At 44.0% G+C, this 27,936-nt stretch overlaps 1 protein-coding gene across 3 annotated transcripts in view; it reads left to right on the top strand.

Annotated features, from left to right (window-relative positions):
* The window catches only part of DOCK10 (dedicator of cytokinesis 10), a 194,104-nt gene that overhangs the window by 117,352 nt on the left and 48,816 nt on the right, over window positions 1-27,936 (top strand). For 2 of the 3 annotated variants that reach the window (XM_024195224.2, XM_029911091.1), the window contains 9 exons: window positions 152-273; window positions 1,004-1,090; window positions 1,633-1,725; window positions 3,524-3,642; window positions 15,450-15,519; window positions 19,600-19,713; window positions 21,164-21,235; window positions 21,365-21,511; window positions 25,138-25,221. In XM_024195224.2, coding sequence (XP_024050992.1) covers window positions 152-273; window positions 1,004-1,090; window positions 1,633-1,725; window positions 3,524-3,642; window positions 15,450-15,519; window positions 19,600-19,713; window positions 21,164-21,235; window positions 21,365-21,511; window positions 25,138-25,221 — 908 coding nt within the window. The remainder of the gene's footprint in view (window positions 1-151; window positions 274-1,003; window positions 1,091-1,632; window positions 1,726-3,523; window positions 3,643-15,449; window positions 15,520-19,599; window positions 19,714-21,163; window positions 21,236-21,364; window positions 21,512-25,137; window positions 25,222-27,936) is intronic. The other variant, XM_029911090.1, reaches the window with a different exon arrangement.

Below are 27,936 nucleotides of genomic sequence, written 5' to 3'. Positions count from 1 at the left end.
TCCTTGCTAATGTTTGTCTGCATTATATTTATAGTGATATATGTTCATCTCAGGATTTCAGAATTTCTGTTTGTGGCTATTATTTACTATGATCCTATGAACCAAAGATCTTATGCTCAAAAATGTCATATTGATTTGCTCTTGTGTGCAGTTGGATATGCTTGGCTTCCTTTATTGAAAGATGCCCAGTTAGCTTCTCAAGAACATAACATTCCAGTGACAACCTGTTTGCCTCCCAGTTACTTAAGCCTTCAAGATCCTGCAAATGGAAAGGTATTAAGTAATATTTATATATTATTCAAAAGGAGTAGAGAGATTGAAGTTTGTGTGATTAAAAGGATAGGGCCAGCTTCTCATTTATGCCTTGCTGGCAATGTAAAGGAGCCATTGTGTGAACGATATACTGGACCATACTGCTTAGTGTGTTCATATGTATAGCATTCAATTTTTAAGTTAATATGTGTACCAACAGATCGGGGGCAAATTATGCCTCTTCCAGTGGTGTGCTGGGAAAAGGAGGTACCCCCTGACTGGCAGTGCATGGATAAACCATAAATTCTTCCCAGCTGCTGGAGGGAGCATGGTGAAGAGTAGTTTTTTATACAGTTTTAGCTGGGGTCCCTGCAAAGTCTGACTTGCACAAGTCCCATGATCCTTGGCATAGTGCCCAGGATTCCCCACTGACCCTTGAGTTGTGCCCTGTTAAGAATCCTCAGCAGGAGAGTTACGGGCAGTTTCATCTCCCTTTGTACTAACTGAGCAATGCAGAGAGAGTTGAGTAGGCCTGTAGATCTAGTCTATTGCTCTATGGCATTGACAGGATAGTGGGGGAACTCCCATTGTGACTGAGAGCTGAATATTTAAAATAATACAATATCCTGAGTGAACTTGCACATTCACAGAGCTGTGCAGCAAAAAGTGATGCAGAACTGAACAGTGTTGACATGTTTGTACTTTTATGCTGTTTGCAAATGTTGAAATAAGAAGAAAATATTTTTTACAGCAGAGTGGAAGTGACATTAAGTGGGTAGACAGTGGGAAGCTGCTTTTCAAAGTGTCTTCATTTGTTGTATCGACTGTAAATACTCAGGTGAGTTTGCATTTTCTCTCAGATATCCTTAACTCCTAATCAGAAATGTGTGCTAGAAAAAACCTGACAAATGATCTTAATATATCTTAAATCTTGTATGAATCTGTTTGTCTAACATTAAAGATAATCTGAATGTAGGAGGGCTAAGGAGAAAGGAGTGATAATTACCCCATTTAAGGAAAAAAGAGGCATTATTTTGGATGATACAGGAGGGTGTAACTAGAAATTTAAAAACATACTGATGTTGAGATCTGTTAGATCGGGGGAAAACCCCATTGCTCAGGACACTTAAAACAAGACTGGACAAAGCACTAGGAAATGCACTCTCTGCTGGTAAACGAATGGACTACGTGGTCTAATCCTTGTTGGGCTTTTCCATATCTGATTCCTATTATTCTGTGACGCTTTGTGTTGTGTAGTGTAAAGTGTAAAGTTCCTGGATTCTAACCACCATGACCAATTCATTGAGATGGTTAGCAACTATTTGAATTGCAGTTCCTGCTAAAATAGGTATTAACTTTAGCATATGTTTATCATTTTAGGATCCATATCTGAATACCTTTTTCCAGCAGTGCCAAAAAAGAGAAATGGATCTCTCCCAGCCTCTTACCTCAAGCTTTGTCATGTCCTGTAAGGTAAAATAATTTAGAAGTGTTACAAGCTGATGTAGGTAAATAAATTTTAAGGGCCAAATTCTAGTTCTCTTTGAATTTGCCTCCCAAGTGAGCCCATGGCCTGCTTATGTTTCTAAATTGCCATGGGCTGGATTGTGTCCCAAGACACAGATCATCATAAGGGCGAGCATGTTGCTGTGCTGCTCCAGGAGCAATGCAGAGAAGGAATTGGGGCTTGGAGAGCCACAGTTATCTTGCTGCTCCCCTCTTGCTCCAGAGAGTAATCATTTTTTCTATGCCCACTTCTTCCCCTTCCCTTCCTGCATGAGAGCTGGGGGTAAGAAATTGGCATGCAGTGCCACGTACCCCTGCATGCCTGGACCAAAGATACAGGTGACCCTCATAAGGGGGATCTTACTCCTGTTTGCATTCTTGTATGGATGCTCACTCCTACAATGAATTCTTAATCCATTTGGCAGTGGGCAAATCACATGGGCCCACCCTAAAATATGTAGCTTGGAGTGGAGCAGGAAGGAGCTAGAATACTGAAGGGCAAGTTATGAAACATATTAACTTCCTTGGTGATCGTCTAAGTCTAATAGCAGTTTATACGTTTAGAGATTAAAGTGAAGAGTATTTTCCCCCATTATTCCATTTTCACAATTGAGCTGATTTTATTAAGCTGCTAAGTAAAAGATAATTTTGCTGCAACTTTCCAATAGTGGTGACATTTCTCTGGGCAACTATTTAAAGATGTCGTGTGTGTGTGTGTGTGTGTGTGTGTGTGTTTCTGAAAGTGAGATATTTGTTTTGTTGTTTTTGTTGTTGTTTTTTATATGTAGTAACAATTAGTCCTGGTTGAATTTAAAAATTGTGACTATTTTCATGAATAAAAGCCTTAGGTTCAGTTTTCTCTATTATATAAGTTATTTGTGTATATTCAGATAGTTACTAGGTATTGGGGGAAATGTTTGTGAATACCCAAAAGATGCACAAATTTTAACATGAGTGATTACACATCCAGAAAAGCATGTTAGAAGTGAACTGTTCATTATTTGCTGCTTTTTGTCTGCCTCTTTATTATATTTCAATCATCCAATCAGGAAACAGAAATAAAATCACGTGAGCTAAGTGATCAATTGCACAACATAAATAGATAACAAATATTCAAAGTGAACAATTCATGAACAAACAATAGGCAGAAAAATATTTGCCCAAACTTTCGGCTTTTATTAACGAATCAAAAATGCATTTGCAGAAAATCAGAGAGCTAACTCCATAACAATATTATTTTTAATGAATAATTCAGTTAGCTCTGTCAGTTAAGATAATGGAGTGTCATTGTCCAGTCAGTAGAGTGTAACACTGTTTTTAATAAGTGTGATTTTTGACTTGGTCATAAATATTTTATCCAAAATGAAACACAGCGTAAGAGGTCTCAACCCAGGTATAATTTTTTCTCAAAATTTTTGGGGAGAAAATCTTTAAAAGTAAGAACTTCAGTCCTTCACAATTGGTATATATTTTCTACTTTTTAACTGAAAAAAAAAAAAAGTCAGGCAATAGTTTCTACTTTATAATCACAGAATAATCAGAAGCTATAAAATCTCAAGAATAAAAATTCAGGGTACAAATTCATACTTCAAAAAATATCTTGACATGGAGCATGATTCTCCACTGTCTTACACTGATTTAATTCCACTTACTTCTCTGCAATTACCAGATGGTGAAACTAGTGTAATGGAGTGGAAATTCGGGCCCTGGTGGATTGTGGTTTATGTCCGTTATCTATCATTATTCTGCCTTGTGTCTGATACAGAATTTACTGAAAATTGAGAAGATCCATGTAATTATGAATTTTCTTCCTGTGATCCTGAATCAACTCTTTTGGGTTCTGGTACAAAACGACGTGGATGAGGTTACCACTGCTGTGACAAGGTATCCAAAAATGTGTTATATATAATAGAATTAGGGCCAAATTCAATCCAGAGTGTGACTGTTGACATGAGTCTAGTTATGAACCAGGGCTGAACTTGGTGTTCAGATTTTAATAGAAGATGAGCTCATTATCCTAAAATGTTTGACTCCTAGATCTAACACAGGGCTTTGCAAGTAAGTCAAGTAACTAAGTGTAGGATATGACATCACATAATTGACATCACCCACAAAATGTATTGTTCCTATGCAGACATTGCTTTCTCTACTATTTCAAATCAGTTGGCAGCCAACAGGTAAAGGGGGTTTTCTATAAAATATATAATTCTCGGACGTACTGAGCACTTACTGAATGGTGCTTAGTGTCCTCAATTCCCTCTGACTTCCGTGTGGGTTGCGGTTGCTGAGCCCCTCAAAGAAAGAGGTCAGTGCCTTCTAGGATTAAATTTATAACTAGGTGAGTCAGGTCCAGTGGCAGAGTTAGAGTTAGTGGGGCCCTGTGCTCAGCTTCATTTTTGGGGCCCCTTCTTGGGACCCAGCCAAGAAAAAGAACATTCTCTATTATCTCTTCTCCCACCCCCCCACCCCCCGTTTTTCATTCTTTTTTTCCTTCATCCTCCTCCTATAGGTAATAGGAAGTAAATGAAAATCAAGTGAGGTACCTTGATTGTTTTTGTAGTCTAACTTATTTTTCCACAGACCACTTGAAAATCGCTGAGGGTCTCGGCGGATCACTTAATGGTCTTTCCAAATATTGTTTGTACCATTAGCTAACTATTGTAAAGCGCTTTGGATAAGAGTGCTTTATAAAAAAAAATGTGAAAAAACGTTGAGGTGTAAGGTCTGGCCAGGACTTCGTTTGCAGTAGGGGGCTCAGGGCTGGGGGAGCAGGATCTTGGAGGAAGTTAGGGTGCAGGAGCAGGCTGGGTGTTGGGGTACAGGGTCTGGCCAGGAGTTAGGGTGAGGGAGGGGGCTCAAGGCTGGGACAGGGGGTTGGAGTGTGGAACGCTTATCTGGGGCAGCTCCCGTTTGGTGCGAGGGGTGCAGGTGGGGATGTGTGTGGGGGGGGTGCAGGAGTCAGGGTGGGCAGGGGGCTGGGGGTGTGCTGGGTGCAGGAGTCAGGGAGGGCAGGGGGCTGTGGGTGTGTGAGGGGGGTGAAGGAGTTAGGGCTGGGGGTGCAGGAGCAGGCTGGGGATTCGGGTGCAGGGTCTGGCCAGGAGTTAGGATGCAGGAGGAGGTTCAGGGTTGGGGCAGGAGGTCGGGGTGTAGAGTGCTTACCTGGGGCAGCTCCAGCGAGGGAATGTGGGGGGGTGGGTGCAGGAGCTCCCGTTTAGTGCTCAGGGTTGGGGTGGGGATGGGAATGTGGGGGGTGCAGGAGTCAGGGCATGGGGTGTGGGGGGCTGGGTAGGTGTGGGTGGTGCAGGAGTCAGGGAGGGCAGGGGGCTGGGGGTATGTGAGGGGGGTGCAGAAGTCAGGTCAGGGGGCTGGCGGTGTGGGCCGGGGTCATGGGGGTGCTCCCAGCCCCCTGCCTTGAGTGGCTCACGGCAGGGGGCTGGGGGGGTATGTGTAGGGGGAGTGTGGGGGCCCCGCCTTTGCTCTTCCCTGCTCCGATTCCACCCCCTTCCCCAAGGCCCCGCCCCTGCCTCTTCCCTGCCTCCTCCCCCGAGAATGCTGCAGCCCCACTCCTCCCCCTCCCTCCTGGAGCGACCTAAGCCCTGGCAAACAGCTGTTTGGTGGCGGGGGAAGCGCTGGGAGGGAGGGGGAGGGACGGGAACACGGCACGCTCGGTGGAGGAGGCGGGGAAGAGGCAAGGGGGAGCTTGGCTGCCGGTGGGGGTGGAGCCTGCAGCAGGAGCCCCAGGAGCCAGCAGGACCAAGCTGCCCTGTGTTTTACTGTAAATCCGCGTCTGGTCAGGTCACCCCGTTTTGGACAGTTTGCAATGAAAACATTTATGCTGTAACAATGAACAACAGGGAAGGCATTATCCAAGTAATTAACAGTCAGCTGGAGAGACTTACCAAGGGTCTGTGACCTCCAGGAATGTCCAACTAAAATATTTGTTTAAAATAAAATATTTATTGCTATTATTTACCATGAGATCAGAAAAAAATAATAAAAAGAATAATTTCCAATGGATGGGCTGAAAAAGAAAAGTTGTACTGCATAGAGTTCTCTTTGTTGGCTTTTCCCCAGCCATTAAAGGCCTGGGTAGTAACCAGAAGACAAACACAACTTAATCCTCAGTAGTCCCATTGGGTTTATAAGTGTTGTTAATGTATTTTATATGTTTACTGAAGCTGGTTTGCAGTGTTTAACTGTTGAAGGGCGATTCATTGTAAGACTTCAGACTCCTGATGCTTGATTCCTCAAGTTGACTTTAATGGCAGCTTAGGGGGCTCAACACTTCAAAGGTTTTCAGGCCGAGTACTTCCATAGGAAGTTATGTCTGGAATGAATTTAGCAGTGTCACTCCCCTGGCTGGCAGAGACTGAGCTCATCCCAGTGGTGATGTACGCAGTCTCCAAGAGAAGGATGTCAAACCTTTTCCTATGACCCCTCACTGCCCAATTAATTAACACTAATGCCAATTGGGGAATAGATGGTTTTGTCCCAAGCCAGAGTTAGTGTTAGTTGGGGTGGCTGGAAAACACAGTAGTGAAACAGTTGGGTTAGAAACTGGAAGGGCAGCCTTTTTTTATGCTCAAACACTTGGCTATCCACCCACCTGGTAGAAAATGGCTTCTCGGTGTTTACCTCCTTGTCTGTGTACAGGCTTTGTAACAACATTGCTGATGTCAACAGCAACATGCACAGCTGTGCACTGGCAAAACGCTGGGCATGCCTTTCATTGTTTTGCCACTGTACATGTGTGCACATTGTATTTTGTTTTGAATAGCTTGAAGTAGCTTGCGTTGAACAAGTTAAAAGCTTGAAAAGCAGAACAAGAACTCAAAATTGTTCATGGTTGTGAAAAAACACTTTCTTTATACTTTTGTCTTGGTTACTGACTTGCCTTGGGCCCCAGTCATGCAGTGATTACTCTGTCTTTACTCTGCCAAAATTCCCATTGACATCTGAATAGTAGAGGAGTAAGGACTGAATGACTGGAACCTTGGTGAATAATTTGGTCATTTATTTATTTTTCAAAACGCCCTAATCACATTAATAATAATAAATGAGAAATAGTTTGCAAAACAACATTTAATAAAATAGAAGCTTTTTTGGATTATATAACAGGAATGCACAGAAAGCAACTAAAAAAAACCTAACTCAGCAATTATTAAATTGTGGTACATGGGTTGGTTTATGAGAATAAGAATCCATTATAGTGATACTGATTAACATATATACCAAGTACTTTTGAGTTTGGAATATGGTCCACTAGGTCTTAACATTTGAGAACTGCTGCACTAAATGATTTTTTTTTTTTTTTCATTCTTGCCACATAAAAACAGGCCATTTATTTTTACATTTTGCTGAATAAATACAGCGAATCCTGCCTTAACTGCTCACTCAAAGAAATGGGGTAGCTAACAGGGGATGTCTTCTAATAAAGATGGAGCAGAATTATGTTCAGTAACTTTGTGAATTCTGTGGGGTGATGTCTTAAAAACAGGGAACTCTCAAAAAACATGGCTTCTGGTGCAAGCTTAATTGTGTACAGAGAGGCTACCTTGTTGGAACCTCTGGCAAAATGACTCACCTGTCTTTGCAGGGTTTTTGCACTGTAGTCCTGCCATCCAGGTCCACTAGTGGTTCCTTTTGCTTTGTGACCCGGCCCTCCAGCCTGGTCACCTTTGGTCTGACTCCTTTTGGGATAAAACAGGATTTTCACAAATTAGTCCGAGGACCTCACACTGGGCCTGGTCCAGGCCCCGTAGTCCTTCTGGCCTCTTGTGTTTGGGGCCTTTCTGCTAATCTTCTCAGTGAGGCTGGAGAGCAGCAGTTCTCAAACTGTGGGTCGGGACCGCAAAGTGGATCACAAAAATGGGGTCGCCAGAGCCAGCATTAGACTTGCTGGGACCCAGGGCTGAAGCCCGAGCTCCACCCCCAGCCAGGGCAGCCGGGCTTGGGCTGCGGCCTCCTCTCCTCCAACCCGGGCGGCAGGGTTTGTGCTCTGACCGCCTCTTAGGGTTGCCAAGCCTCCTGGTTTTGCTGGGAGTCTCCCGGAATTGGGCTCTATCTCCTGAAGGCTACTGAAGCCAAATCGGGAGATTTTAGGCCGCTAAAAGTCCAGCGGCACAGCAGGGCTAAGACAGGCTCCCTGCCTGCCCTGGCCCCGCGCTGTTCCCAGAAGTGGCCAGCACATCCCTGCGGCCTCTGGGGTGGAGCCAAGGGTTTCCATGCGCTGCCCACGCCGCCGACTCCGCAGCTCTCATTGTCTGGGAACTGTGGCCAATGGGGGCTGCGGGGCATTGCTTGCAGGCATGGGCAGTGTGCAGAGCCCCCCTGCAGCCCCCCCCTCCCCCCAGGGGCCTCAATGATATGCCGGCCACTTCCAGGAACGGCACGTGGAGGGGGCAGTGCATGGAGCCCCCTGGCCCCGCTTAGCTCAGGTGGCTCCCAGTTGGCAGCACAGTGGGGCTAAGGCAGGCTCCGCCCCCGCAGCTTCCATTGGCCGCAGTTCCCGGCCAATAGGAGCTGCGGAGTCGATGCTCAGGACACAGGCAGTGTTCAGAGACCCCTCTCTGCACACTGCAGGGACGTGCTGACCGCTTCTGGGAGCGGCGCGGAGCCAGGGCAGGCAGGGAGCCTGCCTTAGCCCCACTGCACCGCCGACCGGGACAACCCAAGGTAAGTGCTATCCGGCTGGAGCCCACATCCCTCACCCCCTCCTGCACCCCAACCTCCTGCCCCAGCCCTGAGCCCCCTCCAGCACCCATACTCCCTCCCAGACATTACACCCTGCACCCCCTCCTGCACCCCAATCCCCTGCCCCAGCCTCATCCCGGAGCCCCTTCCCACACTCTGAACCCCTCAGCCCCAGCCCAGAACCCACACCCCCTCCTGCACCCCAACCCCCTGCCCCAGCCTGGTGAAAGTTAGTGAGGGTGGGGAAGAGTGAGCGATGGAGGGAGGGGGGATGGAGTGAGTGGAGTGAGGCCTTGGAGAAGAGGCGGGGCAGGGATGGGTCCTCGGGGAAGGGGCAGGATAGAGGTCAAGGGTATTTGGGTTTGTGTGATTAAACAGTTGGCAACTCTACTCCTCTCCTCCCACCCAAGGCAGCAGGGCTCAGACTCCAGTCCTCCCCCTGGGATCATGTAGTAACTTTAAAAAAGACAACAAGGGGTCCGGTGGCACCTTAAAGACTAAGGGTATGTCTACACTACGAGGGTAATTCGATTTTACTTAAATCGAATATGTGGAATCGATATTGCAAAGTCGAACGTGTGTGTCCACACTAAGGACACACTAAGGACAGTAATTCGACTTTGTGAGTCCACACTAACGGGGCGAGCGTCGATATTGGAAGCGGTGCACTGTGGGCAGCTATCCCACAGTTCCCGCAGTCCCCGCTGCCCATCGGAATTCTGGGTCGAGCCGCCAATGCCTTCTGGGTAAAAAAAATTTGTCGTCATCCGTCCGTCACTAACGCCCTCCCTCCCTCCATGAAAGCGCCGGCGGGAAATCAGTTCGCGCACTTTTCTGGTCAGTGACAGCGCGGACGCCACAGCACTGCGATCATGGATCACGCTGCGACCATCGCTGCACTTCTGGCCGTTCTCAACACCTCGCAGCTTATCATACACCTTTCCCTGAGGCAGATGAAGAGTAATCAGGCGAGGAGGCTACGACACCGCCGTGATGGCCTGAAGTCGGAGAGTAGCACAGAGCTGTCAGAAACCACGAGCCCCAGCGCCCAGGACATCACGGTGGCAATGGGTCATGTGGATATCGTGGAACGGCGATTCTGGGCCCGGGAAACAAGCACGGACTGGTGGGACCGTATAGTGCTTCAGGTCTGGGATGAATCCCAGTGGCTGCGAAACTTTCGCATGCGGAAGGGGACTTTCCTCGAACTTTGTGAGTTGCTGTCCCCTGCCCTGAAGCGCCAGAATACCAGGATGAGAGCAGCCCTCACAGTTGAGAAGCGAGTGGCCATAGCCCTCTGGAAGCTTGCAACGCCGGACAGCTACCGGTCAGTCGCGAACCACTTTGGTGTGGGCAAATCTACCGTGGGGGTTGTTGTCATGCAAGTAGCCAAGGCAATCGTGAAGGTACTGCTCCCAAAGGTAGTGACCCTGGGAAACGCGCAGGTCATCATAGATGGCTTTGCCGCGATGGGATTCCCAAACTGCGGTGGGGCTATCGATGGGACTCACATCCCTATCCTGGGACCAGACCACCAGGCCAGCCAGTACATCAATAGAAAGGGCTACTTTTCAATGGTGCTGCAAGCACTGGTGGACCATCGGGGACGGTTTACAAACATCTACGTCGGATGGCCGGGCAAGGTTCATGACGCTCACGTGTTCAGGAACTCTGGTCTGTTTAGACGGCTGCAGGAAGGTATTTACTTCCCAGACCACAAAATAACTCTTGGGGATGTGGAGATGCCTACAGTCATCCTCGGGGACCCAGCCTACCCGCTAATGCCCTGGCTCATGAAGCCCTATACTGGCGCCCTGGACACAGAAAAAGAACTGTTCAACTACCGGCTGAGCAAGTGCAGAATGGTGGTGGAGTGTGCTTTTGGCCGTCTCAAAGGGAGATGGAGAAGCTTACTCACTCGCTGTGATCTCAGTGAAACCAATATCCCCATCGTTATTGCAGCTTGCTGTGTGCTCCACAATCTGTGTGAGAGCAAGGGGGAGACCTTTATGTCGGGGTGGGAGCTAGAGGCAAATAGCCTGGCTGCTGATTACGCCCAGCCAGACAGCCGGGCGATTAGAAGATCACAGCGGGACGCCCTGTGCATCCGGGAGGCTTTGAAAGCTAGGTTCCTGAGTGAGCAGGGCAACCAGTGACTTTTCAGTTTGTGGACAGAAAAGCTGAACCTGCCCCCGTTTCTTTACCCAGTTCATTTTGACTATCCTCTCCAGTTACATACCCCCTTCACCCCCTTCCCCTTCCCAAAAAATAAAATCATTTCGATTTTGTTAATGAACACCGTTGTCTGTGTTGCTGTTTTCGCGGGAATATTTTAAACCGGGGACGCAGACTGTGGTGGGGGGCGGGTTCAGTGTTCTGATGCAAATGATGCTTCTAAACTCCCGGAATGACAGGCTCCGCACTGGTGGACTGGTTATTTCAATGGAGCCTGCCAGCACTCCTGGGGGGGACTGTGTGTATGTGTCGGCTATGTGACTTTCTGGCAGGGGGGGTAGGGTTACAGATCCCCTGCTGCGTGGATCTGTGATCCAGGATAAGGACCGCTGCATAAGATCTGTAACTGCCCTCCCCCGCCACAAAGTCACAGAGCAACCCCCCCCCCCCCAGAACATGAAAAACACCTCCCAGACTGACCAGGGTAACCAGTGACTGCACTGTGTATGTGTCCTGATGCTGGACCTGACACCGCCTCTGTACCCTGCTAAAGGTCACTGTCCTGTCCAATTACCAAGCCCCTTCCCCCCCTCCAGACAGACTCTCCCTCAAAAGAACCTGACTGAAACAGTAATGAACAGAAACATATTTTTTCTTAACAACCAGACAGGAAACTGGGGGGTGAAAGTCGGACGGGGGCTTGGGTGAGGCGGTCAGGAAAGGACTTTTCAAATTTTGGGGAATGACAGCCTTCTGGTGCTTGAGCAGTCTGCAGGGGTGGAGTGAGAGTTTTCACGGACTCTGCCACCCCTCCTTCTTTGGACTTTGGGAGAGGGGGTGTATGGGACTTGGTGGCGGGGGACTGCGGTTCCTGATAGACTGCAGCGGGGCTCTGTCCTCCTGCCTCCGTTCCTGCAGAACATCAACAAGGCGCCGGAGCGTGTCCGTTTGCTCCCTCAGAAGTCCAAGCAGCGTTTGAGTCGCCTGCTGGTCTTCCTGCCCGCCACCTCTCCTCACGTTCCATGTGTGTCCGGTGCATTTGTGACAAATTCTCCCTCCACTGGTTCTGCTGTGCTGCCTGGGCTCAGGAGCAGCCCATTAGTTCTGAGAACATGTCCTCTCGCGTCTTCTTCTTTCTCCGCCTAATGTGCGCTAGCCTCTGGGAGTGTGATGCCAAGCTGGGTTGGGAGACAGTTGCAGATGTGGCTGTGGGAATGAGGAAAAGGCAGTGAATTCCTCCGAAAGAAAAATGTGGTTGTGAATCAAGAACATAGTTTTTCTCTGTGAACAAGACCATGAACCACACCTATCACATGCGCACTCAGGACAAGGTCGAATTTTCGAACCTCACCTTCAGTGCCTGGGCTTTTGCACTGCCGATCTGGGAAGCGGGGCAGGACACGGTACTCTCTGTAGCAGGCAAACATGGTAAGCCGTAGACTTGTGGCTGCTTAAAACTGTAGGAGTACCACTGGCCTCCTTTCACATTGAAAGCACTGCCAGTCTGTGCTGCCAGCAATCGGCCAAGCAGGAACTCTGGCCCTGTCCCACCCCCTCGCGGATGAGCCAGGGAAAGATCTCTGTATGCTGCCCCTCTCCCGCCCCCACCGCGTGGCTGTAAACCAGCGGTCACAGTTCTGTAAAGGAACTTGTTGCAAGCAGTCCCAATACTAACAGTCCCCTACCTAATTCAAAGCAGGTCATCATGAGCGACATAACTCTCATGAGGATCCCGGACACCGAGATCCAACGGATGCTTCGAGAAAGCCTGCAGAGACCGGGGCCCTATGCCGCCATGCTATGCAAGGCAATGATACCGGAGTACCTGCTTGTCTCCTGGCGCGGGAACGTCTCCTACTTCGGAGGACCAAGTAAAGCCGCTCTCCCCAGGAACCTGATGAACAGGCTATCCCATTACCTGCAGCAGAGCTTTGTGGAGATGTCCGTGGAGGACTACTGCTCTATCCCCGGACATATAGACAGGATTCTAATATAGCTGCAGTAGCAGGCACTAAAGAGTGGAGCAGCTTGGGCAGCACAATCATGCACAACCGGACACTGTTTGATTTTTTTTTAAATAGTTGTTACTGATTACTTAAGCGCCCAGGGGGAAGAAATCATGATTCACAGATTGTTCTTAGTATTAATATTCAAGTTTTGTAAAAAATAAAGGTTAATATGTTTAAAGCACTTACCGCTTGATCCTTCGCCTGAATCTGTGTCCAGATTACATGCTGGGGAGGGTTGGTAGGGGATCTCTGTAAGGGTGATGAAGAGCTCCTGGCTGTCGGGGAAATCAGCTTGGTAAGCGCTGTCGACTGCCTCGTCCTCCTCATCTCCTTCCTCATCTTCCCCGTCCGCTAACATGTCCGAGGAACCGGCCGTGGACAATATCCCATCCTCAGAGTCCACGGTCAGTGGTGGGGTAGTGGTGGCGGCCGCAGCAAGGATGGAATGCAGTGCCTCGTAGAAACGGGATGTGTGGGGCTGGGATCCGGAGCGTCCGTTTGCCTCTTTGGTCTTCTGGTAGCCTTGTCTCAGCTCCTTGATTTTCACGCGGCACTGCGTTGCATCCCGGCTGTAGCCTCTCTCTGCCATGGCTTTGGAGATCTTCTCGTAGATCTTAGCATTCCTTCTTTTGGAGCGCAGCTCTGAAAGCACGGACTCATCGCCCCACACTGCGATGAGATCCAAGACTTCCCGATCAGTCCATGCTGAGGCCCTCTTTCTATTAGATTGCACGGCCATCTCTGCTGCAGAGCTCTGCATCGTTGCCACTGCTGCTGAGCTCACCTCGATGTCCAAACAGGAACTGAGATTCAAACTGCCCAGACAGGAAAAGGAATTCAAATTTTCCCGGGGCTTTTCCTGTGTGGCTGGTCAGAGCATCCAAGCTCGGACTGCTGTCCAGAGCGTCAACAGTGTGGTGCACTGTGGGATAGCTCCCGGAGCTATTACCGTCGATTTGCATCCACACCTAGCCTAATTCGATATGGCCATGTCGAATTTAGCGCTACTCCTCTCGTTGGGGAGGATTACAGAAATCGATTTAAAGAGAGCTTTATGTCGAACTAAATGGCTTCCTGGTGTGGACGGGTGCAGGGTTAATTCGATATAACGGCGCTAAAGTCGACATAAAAGCCTAGTGTAGACCAGGCCTAACAGATTTATTTGAGCATAAGCTTTCATGGGTAAAAAGCCTCACTTCTTCAGATGCAACAGATTTATTTGGGCATAAGCTTTCATGGGTAAAAAGCCTCACTTCTTCAGATGCAACAGTTGAGATATCTTGGGGCGGTGGACAGACCTCACCCTCAGCTCCCAGGAAGGAGAAAGCAGAGAGCCAAGCTACCTTTAATTGCTTGCAAGTACAGAGCTGTAGGACAGAGAAGATGCTACTGCTCTTTATTTCTGTTAATTTAGTTTCCTTTCCTTTGTTGCCTTGAGAACTAGGACTAGCTCCCTTGACCCTGGGGAAGAGGCTCCTCCCCACCCCTCCTGACAATATGAGCCTCCTGAAGAGAAGGGGGGATAATGTACAGAGTAGTCTATGGAAGAAGCAAGACAGACCTTAATCACTTGCTACAAGGGTCCCTGGGCCAGAACATCAGTTGCATCTGAAGAAGTGAGGCTTTTTACCCATGAAAGCTTATGCCCAAATAAATCTGTTAGTCTTTAAGGTGCCACCGGACTCCTTGTTGTTTTTGTGAATACAGGCTAACACGGCTACCCCCTGATACTTGTAGTAACTTTGTCAGATGGGGGTCATGGTCCAATGAAGTTTGAGAACCCCTGCTATAGAGGAATCTAGTCCCTCCCTCTATGCTGGATTCTGGCCCAGGGACCCTTGTAGCAAGTGATTAAGGTCTGTCTGGTCAGACCACTTGCTTCTTCCATAGACTACTCTGTACATTATCCCCCCTTCTCTTCAGGAGGCTCATATTGTCGGGAGGGGTGGGGAGGAGCCTCTTCCCCAGGGTCAAGGGAGCTAGCCCTAGTTCTCAAGGCAACAAAGGAAACTAAATTAACAGAAATAAAAAGCAGTAGCATCTTCTCTGTCCTACCTGTCCTACAGCTCTGTACTTGCAAGCAACTAAAGGTAGCTTGGCTCCCTGCTTTCTCCTTTCTGGGAGCTGAGGGTGAGGTCTGTCCACCGCCCCAGGCTGGGCCCTTCTGCACTGAGCTTCTCCCTTTTTATGGCTCCTCCTCCAAGGTTGGCATGGGGCTGGGATGCCTGAGCCAAAGCTGCTCTTTAACACCTTCTTGCCTGGTGTGGGGTTTGTACAACCCACCACTGAACCCTTCCTTTCTAAGTGTCCCTTTGCTGGAGTGCTAACCCCTGAAAGGTTAGAATAGAAATTCTGACACAACAGCCTTAAATAGACTTTGATTCTCAACTTCATTAACACTCTTTCTAATTGTCTTCATTGTAACTTCTTCATAATATTCCCAGAGCCATATAAGTGTTGAAATATTTTCCAGTAACATGTAGTTTCATCTCCCAATAACGTAATAACATCAACATCACAACTGTTAAAATTGTTATAACTGGGTGTGTTTTGTTAGAATAACAGTAACTTTTTAGAGTAAGGCCCTGATCCACCATTGTGACCCATACAAGCGGGCTTCTGTGCCCACATGTAGTGCCCATGAAGTCAATGAATTCCACATGGGCACAGCAGATTGTCCACATGGATTTTGCATGGATCAGACACATAACGGTAATTTTGAATCTGATGTATAACAGTGTGATATAAGGTAAAGCATATAAGGACATTTTTCTGCCTCATGCTGCAAGATATCTCAATATCTTTCTTTTCCAGGGTTCTTACTGACATTGTTGCCAAGTGCCATGAAGAGCAACTAGAATACTGTGTCCATTCGTATGTAAAGGTATGAAATATCCAATTGACCTTTGATCATCTCCTGTGTGTTGCACATTATTTCCATTTTCTCTTTGTGATACTTTCTTGTAGTTTTTCCAGCATTTGGAGTTGCCTTTTGACCCTTTAGATGGTGCAGTAATTAGGGCGCTAGGCCTTGGGAGATCCACATTTCATTCCCTGCTCTGCCACAGACTGTGTATTTAACCTTGGGCAAGTCACTTATCTTCTCTGAGCCTCAGTTCCCCATCTGTAAAAATGGGGATAATAGCACTGCCCTTCCTCACAGTGGTGTTTGGAGGAAGGATACATTAAAGACTGTGAGGTGCTCAGATACTATGGTAGGGGGCCATATAAGTACCCAAGTTTGATAGATTTATGTATAATTCAAGGAGGTATTTTGCAGCATTCACGTTAAGTGGTTTTATTGCTTCATATTGACCTGCCATGTGTACTGTATGCATACAAGGTGTTTCTCCAATAGCATTTAACAAATTACAAATGGACAAGTAAAGCTTAGTGATAATTTTTACTAAGGAGGCGTTCCTTTTCTTTGTGCTTGCAGATTGCTGTATGTTTCTTCTATTATATATTCTTAGCCTTCTATTGTTTTCTCAGGATATCTTTTGTTCCTCCAAGTAACTGTATATTTATACCTGGTTCTGGGATGTGAAATACTTTATTTTCTGGCATGGTTCCTTGCACATTTTTGTAACTGGGCACTGCTTGTTCCGTTTTTTCCATCCAATTCTCATTTGGGGGAAGGTGGCATATGTCTATACTCAGTTACACAGTTAGCCTAGTATTTTGATCTCAGTGAACTTGTGATGACATTGAGAAAGTCAAAACCCCAATGTCTTTAAAAATGATATCTTTGTTCCCAATATCCATCAAGTACCCCTTAAGTTAGCACAAATAATGCTACAGACCAACAAACACCTAAGCAGTAAATAGTTTATCTGAAGTAACAATCTAAGATGAAGAGCTTAGTATAGAACTGAATGTTGTAAGTAGAAAGATAGGGGAACCACCCTAAGGAACAAGGAAAAGGCAAAAGCTCTTCCTTGGATTTTGGAAAAATTGTACCCAGACATTACTAGATTAATCAAGGACTTGGCAGTGTAGTTGAATCACCTGCAGAGATATCAATCACTATGTAATGATTTAATACACATTATTTTTGTACCTACTTAATTTAATCATTCATTTAGTCATTCATCTCAGAATGAACAAAGGAGAATCTATAGTATTTAAAACTTGTCAGAAGAGAAAAATAAAAGTTATTGTTGCTTTGCCTCTACTCCTCCATGCATAGAGGTTTTCTTCTTGTCTACTCATGTTCAGTGATGGTCGAACAGATACAGAACATGTCAGATGTAAAATAAGAGAAAGGCACACCGTTCCAGTAATTATGGAAATAAGTTTGAATGACATATATAGAGACTTTTAAATTAGTGAATGACATTCTGATTTATCCTGAAACAAGGGAGGCTTTCACAAAGTCTAATAATAACTATAATCCACCGAATGAAATCTATGCAACACAAAAGACAAAAAAACTGCCCTTCAGGGCCAATGAAACCAAAATGAAAACACACACTATTAATTGAAACTCTCAGATCTTCGTGAACAGAATAATGAAAATGAGACAAGTTCTACTAGGAAAGAAACCAAAGACTCTTTCAAATCCAATGAAGCTAAATGCTGCTGAACTAACTTCCACAACATGCAAAATGCCTTCATACTTCGTCTTTATATACTTTATGTCCTTACAAGGGATATTTTTCAACATTCCATGACCCACATTCTGATCTCAGTTACACTGGTATAAATCCAAAGTTTCTCTGAGTCTAATGGAAATATTTGGATTTGTAGTTGTATAATATGGTCCTATGTAACTTTCAATTTAGTGCATTTGAATTGTCTAAAAACACAGTAGACTGAAATATTTTATTGATCACAGTTCTGACCATGTGATAGTGAAAAGCCAAAGAAGGGTGCATATACTGTATATTTCAGCAGTGCTTAAAATAAGCTTGTGAGCTGGTGCAAATGGCTGCTGTTGTATTGCACACTGCCCTGAGCACAGCTGCAGTATGTAAATGACAACTCTTCACTTTTCATTGCATGCTTCAGCTCAGTGACTGAGTCATAAACATATTGTGGTTCCTCATTATTCTAACCTAGCGCTTGGGGGAGAGGGTTCAAGTCCCTGTTGTGCCACAACCTTCCTGTATGACCCTGGGCAAGTCACATAGGGCCAGATTTTCAAAGGTATTTAGGAGCCTAAAGATGCAGATCCCAGTGGGATTTTCAAAAGCGCCTAATCATTGATTTCAATGGGTGTTAGGCATGCAAAATTCCATTAGGCACCGATATGCAACTTTAGGCACCTAAATATCTTTGAAAATCTGACCCTTAGCCCTTTCTTGCCTCAGTTTTGCATCTGTTTTAAAAAAAAAAAAAAAGAGAGGAATAGTACTTCCCTACTTCACAGAGGTGTTGTGACGATAAATGCATTAAAGATTCTGAGGTGTTCAAATACCAGTGTCTCGATTGATCATTATATAAGTAAACCAAGATGCATCAAGACCCATTGGGAAAACTCATGCCACTTAAGTAGAGCAGGTCAGGAAATTTTCAACGAAACAGTTTTATGTTGAAACTGAAACTTTTTCTGGGAACATACCAGCTTCAATGACAGCTTCAGCAAGAAAGATTTCTCAGGTCCAGGATGGAATTTCTAGTCAGATAGAGCCAGAATAGCCAATAGCCTGGTGGTTAGGGCACTCACCTAGGATGTGGAAGACGTAGGAACTTCAATCAGGGTCTATGGGCATGTCTTCACTCGCAACGTTAAAGCACTGTCGCGGCAGCGCTTTAACGTGACTGTAGTTGCGGCACCAGCGCTGGGGGAGAGCTCTCCCAGCGCTGTTAACCACCCCCACCCCCCCCCGAGGGGAGTAGCTACCAGCGCTGGTGCACTGTCTACACTGGCGCTTTACGGCACTGAAACTTGCAGCACTCAGGGGAGTGTTTTTTCACACCCCTGGGCGAGAAAGTCGCAGCGCAGTAAAGTGGCAGTGTAGACAAGGCCTCACACATGCTAGATGAGTGCCTTAACCAATAGGCTATTGGCTGTTTTAGGGCAGAGTGTGCTCACTCACTCTCTTTCTCATAGAAAAAGTTCAAAATGTCTCAGTTTTTATCCCGGTGTGGAACAGGAAATTTGTTTGAAATCTCAAAAATTTTGCAGGATGGGAAAACCACTTCCCACCCAGCTCTATAATTAGGCGTTGAGCTGTCCATTGTGGCAAGAAGAGTTAATATTTAATAGGAATGCTACTTAAAAGTATCATTTGTTTTAGCTGTTTATATTTAGTGTTGCTGGAAAAGATGTTTTCTAATAATTAAGAGAATTAAGCTGCTGTTATTTCTGAGACTCCAATGGATTCTTTCACTAAAGTATTAGTTTAAAAAAATAGGTGAGGGAAACAAATTGTAGCAAATATATGATTTATGTCCATGAGCTATCTAGTGGCAGAGGAAATCTGTTCCTTGGGCTATAGCCTGGAAGGGGATGCTATTCCCCTTCTTTCCATTCTAGTGGGTGCTCTACCCCTTTCAGGATGAAGAATTCCTACCAAGTAAGCTGTTGCAATTGGAAGATAGGAACAAAGGAAATGTGATCCTGATTAGGTGGTTTGAAAACCCTTCTTTTTTCCCCTGCAGGTTTATTGTTCTTCCTTTTCTGGTGAAGTGTCTTGGAAGGGAGTTCAAAAGAATCAGATTCTGATGTCCTAATGAAAAAAATAATGATATCATGCCAGTGATTTTTAAGCAGAAATTCCCTTTGATTCAAATCAAGTTGAAAGTTATGGGGAGTACTGCTTAAAAGTCAGATTCAATCGGAGGAGTTTTTGTACCATTGCTGTTCAGCTTTATGTCAATTAATTTTTTTCAGTCAAGATATTTTGACAGGCAAAGATCAGCACCACAGCTATTCTTAGAAGATGCATTCCTTATGCACCACTATTTGTTTCTGGGATTTCTAGCAGTTTTTACAGTACTATTATTGATCTCTCTTCAGTATGTGTTCAAGACCAAGTCATTTGAAGAAAGGACTGTTCATGAGGAGCTCGCCAAGAACGTGACTGGTCTTTTGAAATCAAATGATCAAGTAACAGTGAAACACGTTTTAAAGGTGAATAATACAGTTTTAAAAATTAGTATGTTTTCAATATTACTACAATTTCTGCTTCAGCTTCCTCCTCTCTCTTTCACTTTCCACTGTGCGCTTTGCACATCTCAAAGCCCATAATAATCCAACAGTTTTATCAGGCTTTCTTGCTGTAATTTTGTGAATTCTCAGCATAAGCCATTGCACAGTACATGGTGATTTTACATTGTATAATTCCTCCTGCTGAATTTTCTTTCTGTTATTGCTCAACCACTGTGAGAAATATAATTCTTACACAATACAGTGAGTCAGAACATTAAGAATGTTTTTTTTTTTAACTTCACAAATGGTGCCAGGAATTACAGCTCAGATACATATTTATAAACAGGATATATATTCAAATAATATGATTTTAATGCAGTTACTATTGATTTATAATTAGCCAAATGTAAAAGATAATTATTCTGATAAGCATGAAGAGCTGCCAATGTGTTGGTTTGTTTTTTTGAAATAACAAATAAGAGAGCGAGCACTCTGGCCACACCCATCAGGCCACACCCAGGCTGGGAGGGAACTCATGTAAGAGCTAGCTATGCCGGCTTTTCCCCTGCTGAGGACTTCCCCACACCAAGGGGATTCTCAATTGTCCTGATCCAGACAGTTCCTAGCTCGTGTATACCACCATACTGGCAGAAATGAACTGGAGAATGAGGAGACAGTCTGGCCCACAGTGTACTTTACATGCAAGAAATTAAATGGCTGTTAAATAACCTCACAGTCATTATTGTTATACGGGTACACTCTACACTTTTTAATAGGTCAATTTATTTTTACTAAAAGGTACTAGAGATTGAAGTCCTCTGTTCATTTGTAGAACCATCATATCATGGGACAAGCTTCCCATCACTGGCCCACCAGTCTGTGCAAATGACTACTAGGACATATTCTCTGTGCCCTTTCAGTCATTGACCTCTCTGCTGAGACAGCTATGAAGGGTTCCAGTTATGCTACTATAATTATTATGTGTCATGTATTTCTGCCATATCTACTTGCAAACAAAGCACGAATTAAGACAGAGGTGTAAATATGAATGGAAATGATCATTTGTTCACTCCTTACTTCTTATTAAAGGCACAATCACAATTGCCAAATGCCAGATCCAGCAAGGTGCTGTGTGGCTTCAACTCAAGTGACTTAAATACTGTCATAGTGAAATGTAAAGCTTTCTAATTTTTCTATGATGTAGATTCTATCAATACACACTGCTGAGAACTCCAGAGGAATTCTTAGATGTAAAATATATCACAAAATAATCTATGCAGTGTCATCATAGCCATGTTGGCCCCAGGATATTAGAGAGACAAGGCCTCTATTGGTCTAATAAAAGATATTACCTCACCCATCTTGTCTGACAAAATAATCTGTTTTTCAACACTAATATTATCATGTAACTTTCTCCATAATATTTGTACAGCATTCCTGGTTCTTCTTTGCAATTATCTTAAAATCAGTGGCACAGCACTTGGTTGATACAAACAGAACACAGGTAAGAATATACATTATTATGTAATAAACTAAATTTTAAGATTAATTTCTACCCAAATACATTTAACCATGTAAAGTAAATGTATTCTAATTCTGTTTACTCTGAAGTAATAATCTGAGTTTTTCGTAGATTCCTCGAACTGAGAGACTTCCAGAATCATTCCAGGCTGAACTAGACATACTGATAATGAACTTGTCCGACCATGTGGTTTGGAAATACAAAGATGCTCCTGAAGAAACAAAAAATGCAAACCACAGCATTGCCAGATTCCTTAAGGTGAGATGTTCAGTCATTACTGAACATGCATTTATTCAGTCATAGTCAATGCAGAGTAAAGGAGATTAAACTCCAGTCTGAGGGAGTAAGAGCTATCCAAGCGAATGATGGCTGAAGATGCAGAATCAGCACTGATTTATAGTATGATTGTTTCTATGCTCTTAGGTCTGTGGAAGTCCAGTGGCTGCATATAAATCTACTAGAAAAGCCTCACTCGTACATATTTGTCCTGATAAAAGATGTGGCAAGGCTCCTCTTTCATCATGTCAGCCTCCACGTTTCCCCCCCGGGAGTAAATAAATCCTACTCTGGAAGTTTTTAATTCTTAACTGTGGTTTATTTAGAGTATTTACAAAGTGGGCTTCAGGGTAAGCCCGAGTCATTCTCTTAAGCAAAAACCCCCAGAACACATACATTTCTTTTCCCCCACCAGAGCACTGACTTGTTACGCTGGCTTCTGCTCACCCGCCCTTCCCCAAATAGAAGAAAACTTAATAATTCCCCTACAGGAGGAAATAGCTTTCTACCTAGGAGAATCCTTTTCTCCCCGCTGCAGCTCGTTTCTTTCCCCTCCTCCCACTGTCTTACTAGAAGAGGGTTTTTTAAAGATCCCTGGCAGCCTTTAATTGGACGCAGGTGTCCCTAATTAACCTGAGGTAACCTCTTTTCATTTCATAGAGAAAAGAGCCTTGACCATTCTAGGACTGATATACCCATCTTCCACCACTCTCTTATCGAGGAGCAGTCAGCCCTGTCTGGGGTTCTCTGCTCAGTGTCCCCTTCAGGTTCCCTATTGACCTTCACATCTGTCCCTGTTTTTTTCTTTGTTGTCCCCCATATTTATTTGCGTCCCGAGCTCAGTGGCTCCTCCCTAGTGGCTCCTCCTCAGTGGCACTTCCCCCAGAACCCAGTAGGACCACTCTCTTATAGCTGTCGGTCTGTCTTCATCACAAAGGGTCCACACTGGCAAATAGTACAGCTCATAGATGTAACATTTGAGTAAAGGAGAAGTGTATTGATGAATGGAACAACTGTTACAAAATCAAGCTATTATAATTTCTTGATCTACTATAGGACTGAAGTAGTGACCATAAGATGTGACCATCATAATAACATAAGTAGCCAGCTTTTACACACCTTTTTAAATATTGCAAGTATTCTGTAAACTGCTGAAGCATGTAATTATATGTACATTTTATCTCAGGAAAAGTTGCATGTGTTCCAGTCATGAATGATCATTTTTTTCACAGTTCAACAATGATTTTTGCCATCACAATCACTCATCAGTTTTGTCTGTGGAACCTAAATAGTAGCTGTTCTGAGCAAAGCATAAAATTGTCAGCAGTGCCTATGTCCCATTTTCAAAAGTGATTTAGCTCACGTCTCATTGAAAGTCAGTCACTGATTTAAGTGGGAGTTCCGTGCCTTGTTGTTTTTGAAAATCCCACTTGACACTTGTCTGCATCTTTAGGCACGTAAATACCTTTAAAAATCTGTCCCCTCATGAGATTAACAAAAGTGTCTAAGGGTGTGTCTACACTGGAAACTTCAAAGCGCTGCTGCTGGAATGCTCCCGCGGCAGCGCTTTGAAGTGCGAGTGTGGTCGCGTGCGAGTGCTGAGAAAGAGGTCTCTTAGCGCTCCTGGTAATCCACCTCCACGAGGAGATTAGCTCCAAGCACTGGGAGTGCGGCTTCCAGCACACGGAGCCTGTCTACACTAGCGCTTCAAAGCGCTCAAACTTGCTGCGCTCAGGGGGGTGATTTTTCACACCCCTGAGCCAGCAAGTTAGAGCGCTATAAAATGTAAGTGTAGACAAGCCCTAAGTAAGTTAGGTACCCAGTTCCCATTGACTTTTAGAGGGAGTTAGATGCCTAACTCATTTAAGCACTTTTGAAAACTTTACCCATAGTCTTCTCTAATGTATGTGGTGGATAAGTAAAGCAATCTGAAGTAGTTTATCTGCCTTTGTGCTAGTTTTTCTCTGATTGCCCAAGGATGGGTTTTGCAGCATTCTTTCATTTACTTGATAGACCAATTCATGCCTCTTGTAACTCTCTTCTGGGATGGGAGTAGCAATAAGATTCCTTTTTTTCCTGTATCCCTCAATCATTTGGACATTCTCCAGTATCTGCAGTGATCTCATGATTAGCTATGGGGTGGGGAAGAATTAGCATTTAGGACACAGTGTGGCTAATTACATAACTGGAAAGCTGGGAACAGGAACAATAAAAACCTTGTGACATAGTGACACAGGGGTAGGCAACCTATGTCACGCGTGCCAAAGGCGGCACCCGAGCTGATTTTCAGTGGCACTCACACTGCCCGGGTCCTGGCCACCGGTCCGGGGAACTCTGCATTTTAATTTAATTTTAAATGAAGCTTCTTAAATATTTTAAAAACCTTATTTACTTTACATACAACAATAGTTTAGTTATATATTATAGACTTATAGAAAGAGACCTTCTAAAAACGTTCAAATGTATTACTGGCACGCGAAACCTTAAATCAGAGTGAATAAATGAAGACTCGGCATACCATTTCTGAAAGGTTGCCGATCCCTGTAGTGACATATAGAGCGTACTGTACAACATACACTGAGACTAAGCGGTGAATCTCTCTGCAGCAGATTGAAACACAGCTCTTGGAAAAAATATACAGGAAATAAATTGTTCCTGTGAAGTTATCAAGAAACCCAGCAATACAGAGGATATAGTCTCTCTTGGCACACTTTAATAAATAGTAGATCTGCAGTCCTCCGAAATGGTCTCCATTTCAGGTGCTATGTGGAAACCTTATCTGCTGTTATTCTAGCTGGCATGAGTTTTATTTACCCAATGCATTACATCACTGAGAGGTTGGCATTGCTTGCCAGTATTTCATGTCAGTATTACACCTGTGTTACTATTACAGTTCTGCCTGTTATTTTTACATGTTATATATTTGAACAAGCGATAAAGCCGTGTTATGCTGCAATCAGAATCATCTGGTCCTTGCTTTTTTCTGGTCTGCCATAACAAATTATGTAAACTAAAGAGATGGCTTGACATCTCCAGACCAGATTTTGCAGCAGCCAGATTTGAATGCCATGTACTGTACACTCTGGGGGTTTTTATTCTTGTACAGTTCAAGAGCATCTGTGTGATGGACCTGGTCCCCAGGATTACAGTTGTTAAAGTCCTTGCTGACCCTGCAAGACTGTCCCACTCTGGGGAAGAATATCAGTAACTGTTTGTAGGCTTGAGCACTATAACAAACTTTACATCTCCCAACCATTTGGCCTCATCAAGCTGCTGTTCTCATAATAACGTAGAGTAATGACGTGTATTTGCTCCCAGAGAGAGAACCTAGTTCATAGTCAGAGAGTTGTTTGTCTGGATTCAAGAATCATTGCTTTGAAGCAAATATTTAGCTCAGCTTGCATCATATGCTACCTGCCTTTGAGTGCTACAGTATTTGAAGTGCCATTTCCTCAGATAAACTAACTCCTAATTACTTGTACACTATGGTAGTAATTTTAGCCACACATCATTGGAGAGGCACAATGCAGACAGATTGTACTGGTAAATCTGGCCCTGTGCTATTGGTAGTAGATATACAATTATAAACATTCTATTTTTTTCCTTAGCGCTGTTTTACGTTTATGGATCGTGGATTTGTATTTAAGATGGTCAACAGCTATGTAAGCATGTTCAGCTCAGGGGACCACAAGGTATGAGTTATATTTTTTTAAAGGGGACTTGATAGTAGAGTATTTTCAGAATGAAACTATTTACGATCCATTCTGTAGTTACTCCATGCTCAGAAGTAGAGTTCATGAAATTATTTACCATAAAGTGTGTTACAAATGTAGGTCCTGATCCTGCAAGGAGCTTCACATAGCTCAGTGGCTCTCAAACCTTTTTTACTGGTGACCCCTTTCACATAGCAAGCCTCTAAGTGCAACCCCACTTATAAATTAAAAACACTTTTTATATATTTAACACCATTATAAATGCTGAAGGCAAAGCGGGGTTTGGGGTGGAGGTTGACAGCTCGCGACCCCCCATGTAATAACCTCACGACCCCCAGTTTGAGAACCTCTGATATAGCTGGACTCCTATGTCTGTGCAGAACTCAATTGAACTTCAGTGCGGATCTGTTGATGTACAGAGGTCAACCCCTGTGTAGTTCCTTCCAAGATCAGGACACTAGCCCTATTTTAGGTTAATAAGTCATTTGTGAACTGCATGCTCATTTTCCTCTAATGTATTTGTAAATACTCACTGAAATAGCTTGACCAATAATTTTCAAAATATGGGTGATTCAATCACAAACTGGTCTGGTCAACTCTTCACTATTTATGTGGTGTGATTAATAGCATAAGTGAGGTGGTTTTGTTTCTGCTCCATGGTTGGATCAGAGAAACATATGCAGGATAGTAACAAATAATAAACAGTGCACTCTTGGTATCCGGCAAAAGTTTGTGAAATTTTTATGATTCATGAACTTTTTCACAAATATTCAGTAGTGATCTAAATAAATAAGATGACCCTATGAATTATAAAGAACCAAACTTGGTGCCTTTGATAGTGAAATTATTCACTATTTTTTAACTACATCAAGCTGTACTCAGATCTCTCACATAATCAGAGGAACAGCTGCAGAATCAGGCCCTTAGTTATTGTGTTATACATGAAGATCATAAATCTGCAAAGAATTCTATAAAAGCTGAAAATTGTTTCCACATGTTTCAGTTCAGTTCAGCAGCAAAAACAGATGTTTAATTAAAACATCCAGTTAATTGCTAACAGAGCAGTTCATTATTGGAGATTGGTCAGTCTGTATAGCAGAAATTAGCACATCCTCAAAGATAAATGTATGTATGATATCTACAGCATAGCTTCCTTTCCAAATAGTCTGCCAGAGAACATTTGAAAGTAGAATCAATGAGGAGCCAAGACAGATGTGCCAGTGTAACAGACTTGACGCCAATGAAAAAGAATATGCATAAAATGAGTTATAAAGATTCTTATGACTTTGAGGAAATACCAAAATATCCTCAGTGTCTTGGCTTGTCTTGCTTTGTAACTAGAGAGCAAAACAAGAGCCAGTCATTCAGTTTTGAAGCAAGGTTAAGCTTTCATTGGCTTGCATACTTTGGTTTTTAACTGCTTGTTTACTTACAAAAAATTTGCTGATCCCAGTATTCTAGAAAGTTGAACTGTACATCTAGCCATTTGAAGAAATAGTATATGTGGTTGTGTTAGTACATAACATTGCATCAAGTGAATTTATCCTAGGTGTGGATGAAACTCAACGGTAGAACTGATCCATTGAAATTTTCAATATTTTGACGTTTGTTTTATCCTGAATTGGGACCAAAAGCCAAAATATTAAAAAATTTGGATTCAGAAATATTGTAATTTTTCATTTTAACGTTTATTTGTGTTCCCCTGATCTGCTGTGGTGCCTCACTAGAGTTTTAGTTCAAGTGCCTCATGCCCCCATTCTCTTTTATCAGCCCAGTTCTGTGGCTGGTTGACCATGACCATGGTGCATCATGGAGATATGATCATTCCAATGGAAGATTCCTTACCAGCTCTATTCAACAGGTTCTGAAAAGTTCAGATAAGCCACAAAAGGTTTCCAGCCTTTTTGGTCTAGACTCTTTTCTATGCTTGTGGCATCCTAGCTCTACTGCCCAGCGGAAATGAAAAGATTGCATTTGTGACATGGATCCTTCGCACCCTTTAAGAAGGGGCAAGATTTGGGCCTTTACAGATACATGCATATACTGGGATGTAGTATCAGCTTATTATTGCTCTGATGAATTGGTCCTACAGCATCCTGGGAAATAGTTTCTTATGAGTTAGAACATTGTTTTGGGAAGAGGAAACAAATCTAAATACTCCTTGTAGGACCTTGGGCAAGACAGTTTCCCATCTATAAAATGGGAATAGTTATTTCACATGGGAATTGCAAAGCTTAATTCATTAACGGTTGCAAAGTACTTGGAGCTTTTGGTTAGGAAAGTGCGATAGAAAGGCAAAATATTGTTGCTACACAGTATTCATTCTTATTAAAATGCTCTGATACATGCACCCACACAGCAACATGGGAATTAGTTTTTCTCTTTGTTATAGTTTGTATAGTTCCCTTTGTATAAACTTTGTTATACTATCAATGCTCATTAAAACACAATAACACTTTAATGAGCAGCCCTCCCATTACCAATTGAAAGGAATGACTGGAGTTGATGATATGTATTATCAAAAGCAGTATGAGCCAGATCCAAAGCCCAATGAAATCAATGAAAAGACTTACCACTGACTTCAGCTGACCTTTGGGTCAGGCCTAATACTACCAAACCATGGTACTCAGTTCATTAAAAGAGTGAGGAGGAAAGGAAACACACAAAATCATTGTAATGTTGTTGTTTTTTAGT

The sequence above is a fragment of the Terrapene carolina genome, unplaced genomic scaffold, assembly GCF_002925995.2.
Source record: "Terrapene carolina triunguis isolate 2854851 unplaced genomic scaffold, T_m_triunguis-2.0 Scaffold88, whole genome shotgun sequence".
Taxonomy (NCBI): domain Eukaryota; kingdom Metazoa; phylum Chordata; order Testudines; family Emydidae; genus Terrapene; species Terrapene triunguis.
Note: the sequence above shows the minus strand (reverse complement) of the source record. Positions and strands in the feature narration are given on the sequence as shown.